Below are 17,326 nucleotides of genomic sequence, written 5' to 3' on the forward strand. Positions count from 1 at the left end.
TGGTCTTACGCAATATCATGAGTTATCTAGTAAAAGCTGAAAGATAATCATAGAATAGATAGATTCCACGCAATGTAAGAGTAGAGACTGAGCACCCATCAAGAACGTAGAGGGGACTAATGGTCACAAGGTCCACAGATACTTTTCTCCTACCATTACTTACGTACTCTGTTGGTACAACATAATAATACTTTTTGTCAAAGAAACCCTTCAAAAAGCTCCCCATCTAAATCCTCAGCCAAAATCGTCTTCAATGCAGCCCACTGAATATTCGTCATCTCTGCCACTGGCCATGCTCTTGTCCTCCTCACATCTAGTTGAGTTTTTGAGTCCGGACTCATTAAAAATAATGTGAGAATTGCTATAGTCCACGTTGTTAGAGAGCACATTACACTCATCATCAGCCACGATGTTGGTAGATGAGGGTGAGCTAGTGCATGTGATGGATCCCATACATCCATGATTCTAGTCATCTGCTTAGGCTCCTTCCTAGAACCAGATTCACATGAAAAAATACTGGCTCGACTCATTACGTGAGCTTTGACGCTTGATCATGTTCCACTAGGTCATTAGAACCAACATGCATGTAAGAAAGTAACGGTTAAAATTTTGACAAGTGTGAATAGCGAAGTAAGAACTTAAAGCAAAGCCTGCCAAGGACCCCAATCATCTCTACATTCACAGAGCCAAAAACATATTTTCAAGTTTCTTGGTAATCTACACTTATGAAAGAAAGTATCCAAATTTCTAGGCTCACTTTACACACGTGAACTACAGAGGCAAAGAGGTCGCTAAGTTCGACTGCAGCAAAGCAAGTGAAGAAGCTATGTTGAAATGTGTACAAAGCAAGTCTCGAGCAGTAGAATTTTCGATGAAACTAGTTTCATGTGTCGAAGACAAGAATTCACATGATAGAGCACGAATTCGTATCCTCGTCATTGAAAACATTTGTGAGGCGCTTGAAAGAATCTCTAAAGCTGGAGCCAAATCTAAAACTCTTCCTGCTGGAATTTGAAAAACTTTTCTCAATCCACAGCTCAGAGTGCTTCCCGGACTTTCTCTGCAGTTTCTTTGCCAGCTTCTTGGGATCAACGCGCCCAGTCACTGTCACTTTTTGTTCTGTTAGATTTACATCGTACTCCTCTACATCTGCACCAAAGCTTACGGATTTTAATCGATGCAGCAGTAAAACGACCAGTAGGTTTGACAGATCCTTACAGCTAGATATGTCCATGTATTACTGCTTATAATGTTGTCAAATCCGTAAAATACAACAATGCACTCAATGTCCCAAGTATTGCCGTGCTTTACCAAGCTTGAAAATGCTGTGAAATCCATTTAGGGCACTCACTGTCCATGTTTTGTAGTGCGTGAACAACCTTCTTGCTGCATCCTTCGCCGCGCATGTTGACCCTTAATACAACAGTCTGAAACTGCAGCAGAAAAGAAACATGAGCTGCACTCATAAACTTATCGACTGATCTGATTCAATGGAAACAAAAACCGAAAGACGCCCCCAGACCCTGTTGAATGAGAGAGAACTTGAAAATATGTCCCTGTGGATGGCCGAGCCCAATACGCAGACGTACGGCTGAGCCCAGTCCCGCAACTCACCCACGCACAAGATAGTCAAAGCAGCTCAATTCAGAGAAGAGAAGTGAGGAAATAAAGGATTGAGGTTGGGGAAAAGCTGCCCACCTCAGGAGCGCGCCTTGATTTGAACATAGTGTTGGGACAAATGGAACTCTCCTCCTCATGTAATGAAAGAATATATCAACAAAGGAAGAGCTTAGAGGATGGATCTCATCTCATCGGGGAGCGTGTACTTTTACCTGACAGCCCAGCTCATAAATCATCTTGAGAATGACAAAACTGAGAATGTCAGTTTTGCCGTGCTTAAGTTACTCGTGAAGAAATTCTGAAAATTAAATTTTGAGTAAAACTCACTCTAGATATACCCACATCTACCTAGGTGGCACATTGTGCTTAGGTGGCACAAGGATGAGGTGGCATCGTGTGTTGATGAGGTCGTTAGCTGATAGACCACCACATATCGATGATGATGTGGCACAGCTGAGTTGAGTGGGACATGTGATAAAGCTCCCTCTTCCCGCAAGTAAAGGATCCACTTGAAATATAAATCAAATCGAGTTACAACAACAACTAAGAATCCACTTGAAACATAAGTTAAATGTAGTCACAACAATAACTAAATTCTAATATATGAATTGTCTTAGGCTGCATATGTAGTAATTTAAAAAAATATTGACATGACACATCCACATAAGTTATAGATGACACATCCAATCCAATAGTTACAATCTTTACGGCAGGCAGCCTAGGGAGATATTTGGGTTTTCTCACACTCCCTTGAACCACATGTCATGGATCTAGGCCCTTGATTTGGTTTCATATTTTGCCCTTGATTTTGTTTGATGTAAAAGCTAAGCTTTTAACTAAAGCACTAAAAGCATATAAGTGCTTTTCACAATAAAAAGACTATGGTTGAAGCATCCATGTAGCAATAGGATTAGAATAAGAAGAATCACAAGAATGCACAAAGAAATCTAGTAGCAAGTAAAAACCATCATGAGAATGAGATTGAGGTGTTGCAATAATGCCATAAAGAAAGCTAGTAGATAGCTCATGATGACAATGAGATTGCGGTATTGCACTTACCCTCTTTCAATAGCCAAGATGGGGATAGATGGGAAAATGGTGGGGAAGAGGGGCCACCACATCTCTCTAACTTTAAGTATATAAAAAAGGGCTAATCAAAAGAACATTGCTAATAATGGGGATGGTACCTTTTGAAAAGGATCTCAAATGTCTTGAGGGATGCTAGGGCTGGTTGATGCATACAAAGCCAATTCTTTAATGGAAGGGAAGTAGATGTAATTGAGGATAGGAAATTCAAGTTCCTATGTGGATTGCAATCAAAGTATGGTCTCTAATTCAAAGGAAACATCAAGTCAGATAACACGGGCCTCCATGAAGATGTACTTGAGCTTCACAAATATCAAGAGATGCCCTAAGTATGGATGAGGGTTGAAGACTTAGTTGTAGTTGAAGATTTCTCTTGATGAGGATGAAATGATAATGAAGCTTTAATGATGAAGGTCTCTCCAAAGTTAAGCACAAAAAGGGAGCACTATAGAGGTAGAAGCATGAGAGAGAGTGTCCTTCTAAACCTAAGACTAGAAGGGTCTTATCAAAGAAGAATGCCAAGTAGCCTTAGGATGTGCTCTTGCCCAAGTTGTCACCAAGATTGGAGCTTTATGTAAGGAAAACAGGTTTAATTCCTAATGAGATGACTATCAAATTTTCATCCAATAAAGTGAAGGATGAGTAAAGGGAGAAGAGGGTAGCTAGAGAAGTTGCTAAGTGAGTGGTGTTGATATGAGGGGATGCTATAGTAAGGATAAATATAGACTCTAATACTTAAAGAAAGGCTATATTTTCTCATGTTGTAGAATGTAAAATGCAATAATGCCAACATGTTTTGAGAGAGGGCTTAAAGACATGACTATGCTACTTTAATAAATTGCCCCAAAAGAGGGTTGGGTGTGGGAGCTATTCTCATTTGGGAGAAAGCCAAATTTTGGGAAGAAGTTCAAGCATTGGACTACAACATAAAGATGGAATCTATGCATATCATTATATTTTAGCATGTGATTAGAACATGATCCAAAAGCAAGGTGATAGATCTTATGAGAATTGACACAAATGTGTTGCTCAAACAAAAGCATGGAATGAGCTTGTGAATGAACATAAAATTGTAAATTATATAGCATGGAATGAGATTGTGAATGAACATAACATTGTAAATTATATAGCATCAAATGCATGTGGTCTAGAGGGCTTTATCTAGAGCAAAAAGTAGGATGGGACTCACTTTATGGCCACGTGCATAGATTGTTGAGTGAAGGTCGTTGGATGAAGGCTCAATGCAAGGATACACCTTGTCTTTCAAGGTTGGTGGATAAAAGCTTTAATGCATGGAGAGTCCTTCTATAGTATTTCATCGAAAAATAAGTTGATATCGAATTGGAATTTTCTCTACCTTTTAAGATAAATGAATCATTGGAAATTACCTTCAAATTTGATTGGATGCAATTAAAGTTTTACCCAACACGGACAATAGAGAACAACATTTTGGATCCTTCTAGAAGATGGAAAAGCCATCCAAGAAGTTGTAAAATTTCTAATTTGTTGGGATAAGGGATATATAAAGGCGAGGAAGTAGTTGTAGTAAAGCTTTGGCCAGATAAGGAAAAGTCTTTGTTTAAGATAAAAGAGAATTTATCTAAAAGTTACCTTTTGACACTTTTGGTGCAATCTAAGGAAGCATTGAGAGATTTAGAGAGAAAAAGACAAGAAAATGTAAGGACAATAGAGAACAACACTTTGGATCCTTCTAGAATATGAAAAGCCATCCAAGAAGTGGTGAAATTTCTAATTTATTTTGGGATAAGGGATATAGAAAGGCTAGGAACTATTTGTAGTAAAGGTTTGGAAGATAAGGAAAAGTCTTTGTTTGCGATAAAAGAGAATTTATCTGAAAGTTACCTTTTGACACTTTTGATGCAATCTACGAAAGTATTGAGAGCTTTAGAGAGAGAAAGACAACAAAATATAAGGATCAAAATCAAACAGAAATGTTTTGGGCAAGTAGGATTGTCCTTCTCTTTATTTTTCAAATACATTGAGTAAACATGCATGCGAGTTGTTGATAATGCTAAAGGTATTTTAGTGATGGAATTTTGCCATAGGGCAAAACTCTTTATAGTAGCACAGTATTGGATACCCACCATAATAGCATCACTTAAGGATGGGAGATGGAGATGGAGATGGAGATGGAGATGGAGTTGGTGGCGACTCCCTTGACCTAAGATGCTCATGCTTTGCTCCCCTTCCCCCCCTCAGACCTGACTTCAGCTCCATCAGCAATACAAAGATGGAGATAGATACCTCTCTTTTAGCTGATACTAAGAATGGCAAAGAAGCTTTTCGAAATGTACTGAGGTCATTAGATTTACTGATGGGATTGCTAGTCCCACTGGTTGTTTGCATGGTTACAACATGGATAGGAGACATCTATCAAATACGGCAAATGGATCTAATAATGCAGTATATGCCTCTTACCATGGATCCCTAACAGATGGAGAAAATGATAGAGCCGTTGGAGGAAGAACCCCTCAGACTAGAGCAACTCGAAAATCTCCTCCCCCAAAGAAGAGGCAAAAGATCATAGGCCCTCTTACAAGGGCATACTTCAAAGCTTTAAAGGAGGACTTTTTTACACCCCCTTTTCTTGGCATTCTCCTCGCACTCCCAGTGCAGACATCAGGACCCCCATGCCATCAACCCGTTTTGATCTCCAATGGAATTCCAACTGGTGGAGGAAGGAACTATTGCACCCCCGACGAGTCCGAGTCCAAGTCTGGCACCAGCTCACCACCAGTCATGCCATGACAAACTGATAAGGAGGGTGCAAAACGTCAGACAAAAGAACCGTCACCTCATAAAGGTAAGGTCGTAGCTTTCCTCAATGAAGATATCCACATGGAATCCTTCGATTGGCTTTCCTCTCATGCACTCATAGGATTTCTTCCCAGTCCTTGTCCCCCCTATGGCTTTCTTAGAAAACTCTATTAGAAATAACTGGGTAGAAGAGGGATGGTAGTTATGAGTGTCAGATTCTTCAGAAGGGGATTCTACCTACCCTACAATATGGGCTAAAGTTCTCTAGAACCTAGAAAGGAACATTATGGAGAGAGCATGACCCCACAAAGTGTCATCGTAGAACCTACTAGCTCATGTGCAACCACCCCTACCAAACCCTCTACTCCCCAACAAGATGTCAACCCCACTCTCATCCTAGTTGATACAAAAAATGTCTTCAACATGCAAATTGACTAGGAGATTGAATTATGGATACAAGACCAAGCTAACATAGATGAAGATGTCAAGCTAGGCTAGTTGCAAGAGTTTGAGGATGAGGTAAACTAGAAAGATTCAAACATGATTGATTCTGAGCCTAGGGACACATAAGAAGAGCTACCTACTACCACAACTACAGAGAGCACTTCCAAAACTATAGCTCAAGCCATTATTCAGAATAAAAGAAGAATATCCCAGGTAAAGGGTCAGAATAACCCCCCCAAAGAGTCCTGCCCCCAAAGCGAAAAATGGGAAAACAAGAATGGTAAGTAAACCCATATCTTGCCTTTCTTTAAATGTCTGCAACCTAACTGATCCTATGAGAGGATAGGAACTTGCCTTTTGGCTTAGAACAAATTCTCTCTCCCCAACCTTTCTCGCCCTCCAAGAAGTTAAAGTCACTGATGAGACTCTTGAATGAATACTTAAAGAGGTAGACAGAAGAAGAGTCTAGTTCTTTACTAATCATGAAAATGGTAAAGGTGGCATAGCCATAGGAGTCCTCTACATCTTAGTGAGGGGATCCTAGATAGCCAAAGTGACTAAGATGGTAGATGGATCTCCCTATCCTATAGGATAAAAAACATATCATTTACACTAGTGTTAGTTTATGCCACCACATGTGCACAATCAAGAAGAGGTACTTGGGAGGAACTAAACGGAGTGGGACTAGATACTATACTACTAGGTGACTTTAAATTGGTTGAGCTCTCTAGAAACAGGTGGTTAATGAAGGGCTCCACTCTAAGAGGGGCTAATCTCCTAGCTTGGGAGGAACTAAAGGAAAATCTCCAACTGGTAGACTCAAGTATCCCAGGAGCCTTTTCTTGGAGAAATCAACAAGATGGGGAGGCTAGAAGAGAAGCAAGGCTCGATAGGATATATGTCTCATAGAGCTTGCTCTCACAGACAATCTCCTTTAAGACTACAACTTTCTCTACACTAGCTCTCTCAGACCACAAACTTGTCTTAATAACACTTGATTTTGGCAAAGGTAGAAAGAGTCGTTTCTGGTTAAAGGTAGATCCCAAACTCTTTTCTCTCAAGTCTATTCAACAAGAGATAACGCAAGTATGGGCACATGCCTTTTTAAATTCTTAAAAAAGCAAGGAAAAACAGAGCAATCGTACATGCTAGGAGAATGGATAGCATTAAAAAGACTATTGAGGACCTAGAAGACAAGGCTAGATCACAAGAACCTTGATCCCAAGAAGAACTAGTAGCAAAGAGAAAGGAACTGAGGGTACAGAAGCATATCAAGCTAAATGATTCCAAGGTGTACTACAAGAATTGGTGGGCAGGGAAAATAGATAAACTAACTAAATAAAACTTCAAACTTATCAAGGGGAGGAGAACCCAAGAGAAAGTTCCCCTTGTCAACAAAGGCAATGGCCTCCTGACTACATCAACTTAGGAAAACTTGCAGTTCATAAGACATCACTTTCAAGACATGCTTAGCAATGTTGACAATGATACTAATAGCACCACAGAAGCAAGAAGTTAGTGTAGTAGGGTGAGAAAAGCTACAGTGCCAAGGTATGACAGAGTTTACCTTAACAAGGACCTATCTCTCTGGGAACTAAAAGAAGCAACCTTTGCCATGACTGAGGACAAGACACCTAGGGAGGATGGGCTCCCATGTGAATTTTACAAATGTTTTTGGGATATAGTTGGTCCATCTCTCCTCAAATTTTGGAATGAGAGCTTGGCTAGTGGCTCCTCCCTACCCACTTAAATGGAGGAGTTATAAAACTTATTCCCAAGAAAGGGGACAAAACCCAACTGAGAAACTAGAGACCCCTCACAATGCTCAACTACACCTACAATATTATTGCAAAGGCTTTGGCTCTTAGAATCTAAGGTAAAATGGACAAAAGGTTTTATTAAAGGGAGGAACTTGCTAGAAACCATCTTTAACCTATGGGAATGCTATTCCTATCTCTATCGCTCTAACGTTTCTATCTCTACCCCTCTTTCTGTCACTATCTCTCTTGCCCTTTCTTTCGGGAAATGGTATGAAAGCCTTACGTTTTGTGTTGATGGGCATGCTTAGAATCAAATTTAAAATCTATCAAAGTTGGATAAGCATTGTGTTTTCAAGGACAGCTTACACATACTCAATTTCATGCAGAATTGCTTGGAGCTCAGTTGTCACTTGTCCAAACTATTCATATCAACCATGTCATGAGAATTATTTCTTGTAGATCTATCGTGGTGTTTCATGAAGCCCGATTACAAGAGTTTCTCCTTATGTAATCCAACTCAGGAAAAATTAGGAGAGATGTTGCTATAGTAATCTTGTCTATGCTGATAGGCATTTTCATCTTTGTACTATGACTTGTAAAGAGGCTAACCTACACAGAAATGATCCCATTAACTCTAATGGGCTAATAATTTGTGGACATTACACATCACAAAGATGTATTGTCATTGTTTTATAAGTACCATGACATGATCAGAAGCACTTGTTATCTTGTTGACTACTGTACATGCATTTATTATAGCACAGTTTGAAGTCAAAATTGCAGATGGCCTATAATTATGCACATGTAATGTAAATTGTGTTTCAGTCTCTGTGCATATAGTGAATCTACATTTTCTATTGTATTACTATGATGATTATATCCTTTACTTGAGAATATTCGGTTAGGTTGATGATTACATATGCATTGTGCTGGTGTGTGGGATTTGCTTTTTCATTTAGTGGAATTACTGAGATGTGGCTTGTAATTATGCACATGTAATGTAGATTGTGTTTTAGTCTCCATGCATACTATGAATCCAGATTTGCTATTGTATTACTGTGATGATTATATCCTTTACTTGAGAATCTTTGGTTAGGTTGATGATTGCATATGCATTGTGGTGGTGTGTGGGATATGCCTGCCTTTTTCTATTCGTCATTCTTTAAGAGTGTGCTTTGTTTCTGTTTATGTTCTAGTTGGTGACTGTATGGATGCTTGTACTCTGACATTTTGAATACGGTTCAATGTTGTAGAATATATGTGTTGTGCTTGGTTGTTGAGTGGTTCGTTGTAGCACTATGGATATGTCTTCCAACATGTTTGGAACATAGCATATATAAAAGGCCCAACATTTTTTATAACCTGTGTCAATTGCATGAGGTCATTACACCCATATTCAATTTGAAATACAAAACTAGTTCTTCCCCGATTCAGAAGAAACTGGTTCTTCTCTGGTTCAGAGGCAAGACTTGTAGTTAGTTTTGTAATATCAAAATGGATTTTTGAGTAAAGACCCTTTCTGTATTGATACAGTTATATTAACATTAAGGAGGTTGAGAATAAATTAGTACTGCATTATAGGTGGACTTTTGGGATGTGTAATACTAAAATATGCCAACACCCTAAAATTATGCAAAATTTGTGACTTATAGATGCTAGGTTCTAGCTATTTGAATTGATAATAACAAATTTCAATTTCTTTTACTGATATACTACTAAGACACCATGAAATTACGTAGTGCTAATGAAAATCAAAATAAAACTGATTCATAGCACTTATTAGATAATCAATTTATGAAACATTGTTATAATCTGCTGCTAGGTTGTAGCTATTTTAATTTAATAATCCATTCTTAGAATGTTAATAACATGGGGTGAATGTACTAAATTGATGTGCATTGTTTGTTAAACTACCTACACCAGCATTCATACATCTATGCATATGAAAATCGAAGCAAACTTAAATAATAATTTCTTTGGTAGATTCCATTAAAAAAACATCATTACACTTTGCTGCTAGGTTCTAGCTATTTGAATACAATTTTAATTACTTTTACTAATATGCTACTAAGACACCTTGAACTTATGTAGTGATAATGAATCAAAATGAAATTGATTCGTAGCACTTATTAGATAATTGATTTATGAAACATTGTTACAATTTGCTGCTAGGTTGTAGCTATTTCAACTAATAATAACAAATTTGAAGTACATTCACTCATACTGTAACAAACAACCAAAAAATTTTATAAAGTGTAATGATGTTTTTTTCATGCAATCTACCAAAGAAACTACCATTTAATTTTGCCTCGATTTTCATATGCATGGACATATGAATGCTAGTGTAGGCAATTTAACGAACAATGCACATCAATTTACTACGTTCATCCCAAGTTATTAACTTTCAAAGAATAGATTATTAAATCCGATTACGATAGTAGGAGTTCCTTGTCATTCATCGCTTGAGTTTCGAAAAATTACGAGAACCTATAAATTGTTATTGTAGACGTCAAATTCTGAAGGCTTAACTATTTTACTTTTTCTCAAAATTCATGAAATAATGGATTACCAAATCCCATTACGATAGCATGATTTCCTTATGTTGTAACATTTGTAATGGTTAAGTATTGATATGTTCAATCAAGCATTGAAAATCCACAAGCTGTAGATTGTTAATCTAAAAGTAAAATTACGGAGGCTTTGTTGTTTTAATGATTGAATTATCATTTTGTACTATGTGTAAGGTAGATTCGAGAGGTCTTACACCATAGCGTTTATATTTTATGAACCAGTAGTAGTATTTGATAGCGAGGGCATGTGTAATTCTGCATTGTATGCATATAAATGGGTGTGCATCACTTGTGATCTTTATGAACCAACTTGGTTTAATGCACGTCTAAAGAACTTTGAAAATTTGTATATTTTTGAATAGCATTCCATTGAAATATTTTGTTTTCTTACTTCTCCTTTTACAAATAAATTAAACTACATGATAGAATTTTTGCATGAGCTATAGGAATCCATAGGGAAATCACCCTTTCTGATGAACCCTTGAAGCTGATCCCGATTAAAGCTAGAAAGAAGAAGAAGATAAAGTGCAAAAAGAGGAGAAAGAAGCTCCTAATTGGTATTATGAGACTGCTAGAGCCCTAGGGTTTTTTGAGTTCATAAGCACGCACATGCACTTATACAATCAAGAATAGAGTATGTAGATAAGCGGGTACCATTGTTACATGGATGTCGAAAAGGTTATGATATGAACGTGTGTTTCATAATTTGTACAAGCAAACAGTTTGTGATTTCGTAAAATTTTATGTCACACCTACATATTACATTACGATATGGATGTAGACTTTGTAACTTGTACAAGGAAACAATTTATCGTTTTGCATGCCTTATATCATGTTTACTTTTTGTTAAGTTATTTTGCTAGGTCTATGAATGGGAGATGAGATTCCTAAATAGATACCTTCTATTACATATATCATTAACTAATGAGGCATAAGTTGGTCTTTACATCATATGCAATCGATGTTCGCTATTGTATTCATTGTTTGAATTTAATCATAACATCTTCTAACTTCATGATGCCATCGTGTGAAATGCATGTCTTCAAGTTGTAATCAGGAGAGGATACAATGTAGTAACTGTAGTAGAATCAACATTTGAAACTTTGTAATTGATGCGAGGTATTGAAGTTGTTACGGGAATATGATTGTTTCATATTCAAGCAGTCGCTACACCCGGGATGAGGCAATCGTCCCTGATGATTCTAATGTGAAATCATCGAGTTTTACTATCGTGACTATCTGTGAAGGATCGTTTCAGATTATAGAGAGGAGAAACAAGTGAAGCTAGAATCACCATGAGAGGAGAGGCCTTACCACACCTTGACCTTAAAGCGTTCAGATCAGTTGAGTGTTGAAAGGCAGTACTCGCCTAGTGAAATGTCTTTGCTCATTCACGAAGTAGACTCATCCATCAAGAACGGCATATTCGAAGGAAAAGTACTGAATAAGTACGAAACTTGGCCCTTATTCAGCTATCCAAAGACTTTGAAATTAGATTTAACCGATAGAGAGGGGGGTGGTTGTATTACTCTCACAATAGGCGAGGTATACTACATGTACTTCATGAAGACATTGAACATAGGAGACTACATAAAGGTTACAAAATTTTCAAGATGTAGCAGAAACACTCAAAACAACGAAGGGACATCCTATTATACTTTGGTTTTTGATCCTTTGACTAGGGTCGAACATTCCGAATCATTTACAGTTGAACCAATATTTGTTCCAACAACTAGTATCTATATGTACAAAGAAGACTGTATAGACCTCATGAACAATGAGGCAGTCAATAGAGCGAGTGAGAAAAAGCGAGCGAGCCCAAAAAGGCGAGCGACAATTAATTGAAGTGGTTAGAAAATCAAGCAAGCAAAGAAAGAATCTAAGTTTTTTATAAAATAATTGCTTGAAGTACAAAGTATTCAAAAAGGTGGTTATGTGTCACAAAATTTATATTCTGATGCACACAAGTTTTTTAGATGGTGCAAAAAGGCATGATATTCATCTAAATCATGCCTTGTCATTTGATTTGATATGTAACATTATGCCATTTATATTTGATAATCAAAAGATGCAGGGATGTTAAAAACTCATCTTTTGGGCCAAAACAATCAAATGTTGACATCTTGCCAAAATATAGGGATGTGAAAATGTCCTCTTTTGGGCCAAAATAGGGAGCACGTTAACGCGCTCCCTATTTTAGCCCAAAAGAGGACATTTTCACATCCCTGTATCTTTTGATTTACAAGTCCAAATGGGGTCATAGTACATATCAAATCAAATGGCAAGGCATACTTTAGACGATTATCACATATTTATGCACCATCTAGTAAAATTTAATGCACAAAAAAATGAATTTGTGGCCAATTTATTGCATTGGTAAGATTAGTGGGAGGTGAGAATAAATCATTAGGGAAGGATATTTTTGCAGTAACAAAGAAACATGGGTTTTGTTCCAAGAGTAAACAGAGTTTAAAAACCTAAGCATTTACATATGCATGGAATCTAGACTAATCCATGCAAGGAGTCCTTGGAAAGATGATCTCAATTACTCTAGTGGAAAGAGAGAACTTGATTGCAGTAGGGTTTGTCTTTGATACAAACAATGACTTGGAAGTTAAACATACAAACTGTCTCATGGATAATGTGAAATTAGTGTTAATGGCTTTAAAGTTATATTCATGTTTAACCTTCTGGCATTGAGGGAACATATGCACTTTTTATTATTTTTTACTACTAAAATGGGGGATTTATAAATCTTTTATTGTTTTTTATCGCTCGCTTTTTTTGGCTTGCTCGCTTTTTGTCGCTCGCTTTTTGGTAATCCTCATGAACAAAGGGCAAGCCAACTACTTGCCCTTGGCTATGATCATGGTGATGGTAATCAAGCTTAGGAGCTCCATGTGTGAGATGCACGAGTTAATCGTCGGCGATGGGGTAAAACCATGGATGACCTCATAACAGTAAAATACCATTATGAATTGTTGAATCTTAAATGAGATGTCCAACGTTAATTGCGACGAGGCTTTTGCTATTAGAGTAAGAAATTTTTACCCATGCCCCCATTGTAGTTGACTTTTTGAAACAACCAGCATTTGGACTACGTAAAGATCGTAGACAGAGGTTCAAGGTGGCCAGCTTCTGTGATTTTGTTCTGAGAACGTAGGAGCAAAGAAGAACAGTCAACCAATCGCATCGAACATGCTAGACTTGACTATCTTGGCACTTGCACAAGCTCCATCGATCTCAACAAAACTAGCTCGAGTCTTTCATTGACACATCTAGCAAATCAGCTACAAAAATCAGGTAATATTTAGTGCCTACGCAATGTTGTAATTAATTATAAAACAAAGTATAATTTATCGGTAGTTAACACTCGCTATATTCTACTTATAGAGGAGTGGAGTTCTTACTGTCATGGGGCTGAACTTGACCTTGTATGAGCCTATGCACTCTTTCTACAAAGAGGGAAAGATTTTGAACAAAAACACCGTACCTCGGTGTAACATGCGATCGAATCACTATTTTAGAGAAGATTCATAAAGTCAAGGCACTTATCACAAGTTTAGATGGCATAAGTATAGAGGTTGTACTGAAGAATACATGGGTGGATAAGGCCTTAGACTTGCCTTTCCCATTTGTGGAACTGCTTGAAGACAACACACAGTTCCTAAAATCAGAATTGTTTGACCAAAGGATAGAAGGAAGGTTTCTAGTTAGTATGCATGGTCTAGTTGTTGCAAGGTTCATTCCTCTGAGGGGTAATGCTACTTGAGCAGTTGATCGAGCACATGTGAATCGTATGTGAATCGTACAATTGTTTGTTGCACTTTCGTTGTTTTTTAAAGTGCAAAGTTGTCGAAGTTCTTACTGTCCCCCATTGTACAACGCAAGACCATTAGCTCCATTTTTTTGTAGCATAGTGCTAGCCTCATGTTGTCCAGCTCTAGTTTGCTTCATTACATAGTTCAAGCTCTTCAATTCCAGTGTTTTTTGTCCACTGTATAGTGTAAGGTCGTCAGCTTTGTTGCTCCATAACATAGTAGCACCTCATTGCTACTATAAAGTTTCAATTTGTTTTCTCCAGTGAGCAATGGAGTTGTAAGACTTACGTCTTATTTTGTAAATACACTTTATCTGCATTAAAAAAAGACAGTTTTATATAGAAAATACTTGTAACTGTTATCTCCTTTTCAAGTGACTATCCAGTACGCACGTTGTGATTTCATCCCTATACGAGCCCACGACTTTTCAATAAAAAAGCATATTCACATTTTACTAAAGTTGATCTTATTTATTCGATGTTATATTCTCATCATTAATTGTAATCCTATTAACGATGTTTTTAAAGACTACTCATGCTTTGAATGTTAATTTTGAACATACTGACAAGAGTTTGTTCTTTTATGGACACAACTTTCCTATATTAACAAAGTGAATATATTTTCCATATCAAACAACCCTCACTTTACTTTGTTTATAAGTGATCATCCATAATGTAGAGTTTCTTTCCATCTTCCAAATAATGTTAATTTTGTGCTACTATATGTCATGAGAGTATTAAAAGCATGACTCTCTTCATTCAAAACTTTAAAGCGAGACTACTATACATAGTCGTACGACAGTAATGGAGCTCCATTAATCATATGACTCTCTTGATTCGAAACTTTAAAGCGACACTGCTTCACATACTCGTAAAATGGTAATGAAGCTTCATTCTTATATTATTACTACAAGTGTTAAATTGTAGCTACAACTTCACCACCATTGCAACCACCATTACCTACATATTGTAAGATCTTGTAAGTCCAACCAAACCTGCTACACTCACAACTGCTTCGTTCTTACGAATCTTAAGAGGCAAAAATGACATACACTAAAAACATAATTTCCATTACGATCCCCTATGTCTTAAAGTGCACTTTCAATATTTATATTTACAAGTCCATTTATTGTAAAGATAGTTGAAACTTGAATTTATAAATACTGGGGACAGAAGGTCCAATGTTGTTCAAATACTTCTCCCCCCACTAATATCATGTGTGACATATTATTATGTGCACTATGGAAGGGAACAAAAGAGTTGGATAGTAGTTTCTTTACCATGCTCGAGCCATCATCTAACAACCATTGTATGCTGTAGTTATCCACAATTTGTCCATACAAGCTACTGTATTGCAAAACATGTTCACATTACCTACAAAAAATATCAACAATACAGCTCTTGCTTATGATGTAAGTACATAAATTTCCACAATATGCTTGACCATCTTATCAAAAACTGCATACACATACATAATCCAATACTTTATTACATGTAAAAAAACCTACTTACAACTTCTTCGTTACTACGAATTTTGAAAGACAAAGATGGTGAATGTTTATAAATTAACTTTCATAGCACACTCCCCTAATTATTGACCTGCACTCTAAGTACCTGGATTTGTAAATACATTTGCTATAGATGTAGTTGAAGTAAGAATTTGCAATTACTACACAAAAGTCCCAGAATCGTTCAAATACTCATCCCCACATTAATGTGACATACGAAAAATAACTAATGTTACAACATATACTATATAAACATATACTAGACTACATGTGAATAATTTTCGATGAAAAGACAACACATACTTGTCATTGAAGAGTATAGAATTTTACAACATACTTGACAAACTCATCCAACACCACGTTCATCTACATACTCTACCATCTTCATTCCGTTGACATTTCCCTACAAAAAACTAATCACACCCTCCTTCTGAGTGACTTTATTACAACTCCTCGTGTTTACTCTATTGCATATACATATATTGTATGAACTGAACTGTATTTCTCATTTGCAAATTTAAGTGTCCTATGAACTATAATAAAATTTACTATTCCACCAACCTTTTAATAACTATGCACACATTGCAACCAAAGTATTGGGCATGGCAAGCAAATGCTACTTTAAAGACATAGACATCGATCCAAAATTCCTTGAACTATCTTCTTGTGCATATCTTACATGCTAGAATTCCATATCACATCAGAAGCATTAAGGAAAACAACGTACTTACAATGTACGAAGTTTTCAAAAAAGTCTTAATTTCAATGGGTGAAATGGGGTCAACAGTTCTTCGAATCTAAGCCCTTCCAAGAACTTTACCCTATCTTCAAAAGAATTACCCAGTATGTGGGAGCGTTGTTAGATAATAACTGCTACCACTGCATCGAAGACTTATTCTTACAACATGTTTTCTTCCAAACATTCGAGGTCGAGTTTGAAACACATCATTCACAAACTCAAATTAACATCAACGCTTCTGAAATAACGCAACTCACACAGAAGCCACAAAAACTATGGTTCATCTCATAAAGAACCCCAAAATGTTAATTTGCTCGTGCAAAATTGAGATGGTGAGAAGAAGGAACACTCATTGGACAGAAGACATGGTCAATACCTTGGAAGAGATCATTAGCCAAAATATGCTCATTTCTATAAATGGTGCAATGCATATCTTGAATAACAAATTCCTAGTAGCATTAATTTGCACTGACTCTACCAGACATAAAATGTTGAACATCAAAAAAAGAAAAACATCTGCAACAATAGGACACGAAGATGGCTGCAATAATCAAGACATCGAACAACACAAGCAGATGCAGCACCACAAGGACACAGCAAGCCATACTAAAGCAAAACGTGAATTGAAAAGCAACTACGGTAAAACAAAAAAGGAAATGTGCACGCATGACAGATGAGTGCATAACATTGCAAAAATGTATGACTTCTCTTTCACATGGATTAAAGTCACTGTATGTTCTATATAGCACCACATTAGCTATATCAATTAGCTATGTAGCACTAAATTAGTTAGTCTCTATCAATAAAGTAGCTACATAGCACTACACCAACTATTGTCTGTACTATCTATCAATAGATCATCTATATGGCGCCAAGCAGTTATATATCTTCTAGATAGCACTGAATTGGTTATTGTCTATGCCATATAGCACAAAATCGGTCACTATTTGTCAATAGATCAGCTATATAGCAATAAATCAGTTAGTATATGTGCTATATAG

At 36.9% G+C, this 17,326-nt stretch overlaps 1 protein-coding gene across 2 annotated transcripts; it reads right to left on the bottom strand.

Annotated features, from left to right (window-relative positions):
* Positions 1-631: 631 nt before the first annotated feature.
* Positions 632-1,904, bottom strand: LOC147885229 (copper transport protein ATX1-like). 2 transcript variants are annotated; one of them, XM_087397780.1, is made up of 3 exons: positions 1,699-1,904; positions 1,352-1,433; positions 632-1,149 (listed from the first exon to the last, which is right to left on the bottom strand). In XM_087397780.1, exons 1-3 carry the CDS (start codon positions 1,723-1,725, stop codon positions 905-907), a joined length of 354 nt encoding a protein of 117 aa, XP_087253906.1. In that variant the 5' UTR covers positions 1,726-1,904; the 3' UTR covers positions 632-904. The 2 variants fall into 2 exon arrangements, with proteins under 2 accessions (XP_087253906.1, XP_087253908.1); XM_087397782.1 differs by lacking the exon at positions 1,699-1,904 and adding an exon at positions 1,543-1,682.
* Between the last annotated feature and the right edge of the window lie 15,422 nt (positions 1,905-17,326).

Source organism: Dipteris shenzhenensis, chromosome 26 (assembly GCF_047967505.1).
Source record: "Dipteris shenzhenensis isolate YYH24624 ecotype China chromosome 26, Dip_SZ_1.0, whole genome shotgun sequence".
Classification (NCBI taxonomy): Eukaryota; Viridiplantae; Streptophyta; class Polypodiopsida; order Gleicheniales; family Dipteridaceae; genus Dipteris; species Dipteris shenzhenensis.

Excerpts from the sequence above, each read along its gene's own strand:
- LOC147885229 (XM_087397780.1), bottom strand. The coding sequence starts at position 1,725 with ATGTTCAAATCAAGGCGCGCTCCTGAG. Across the intron at positions 1,434-1,698 it reads AATCAAGGCGCGCTCCTGAG|TTTCAGACTGTTGTATTAAG; the intron begins GTGGGCAGCTTT and ends TTTCTGCTGCAG. Across the intron at positions 1,150-1,351 it reads CGCACTACAAAACATGGACA|ATGTAGAGGAGTACGATGTA; the intron begins GTGAGTGCCCTA and ends GCTTTGGTGCAG.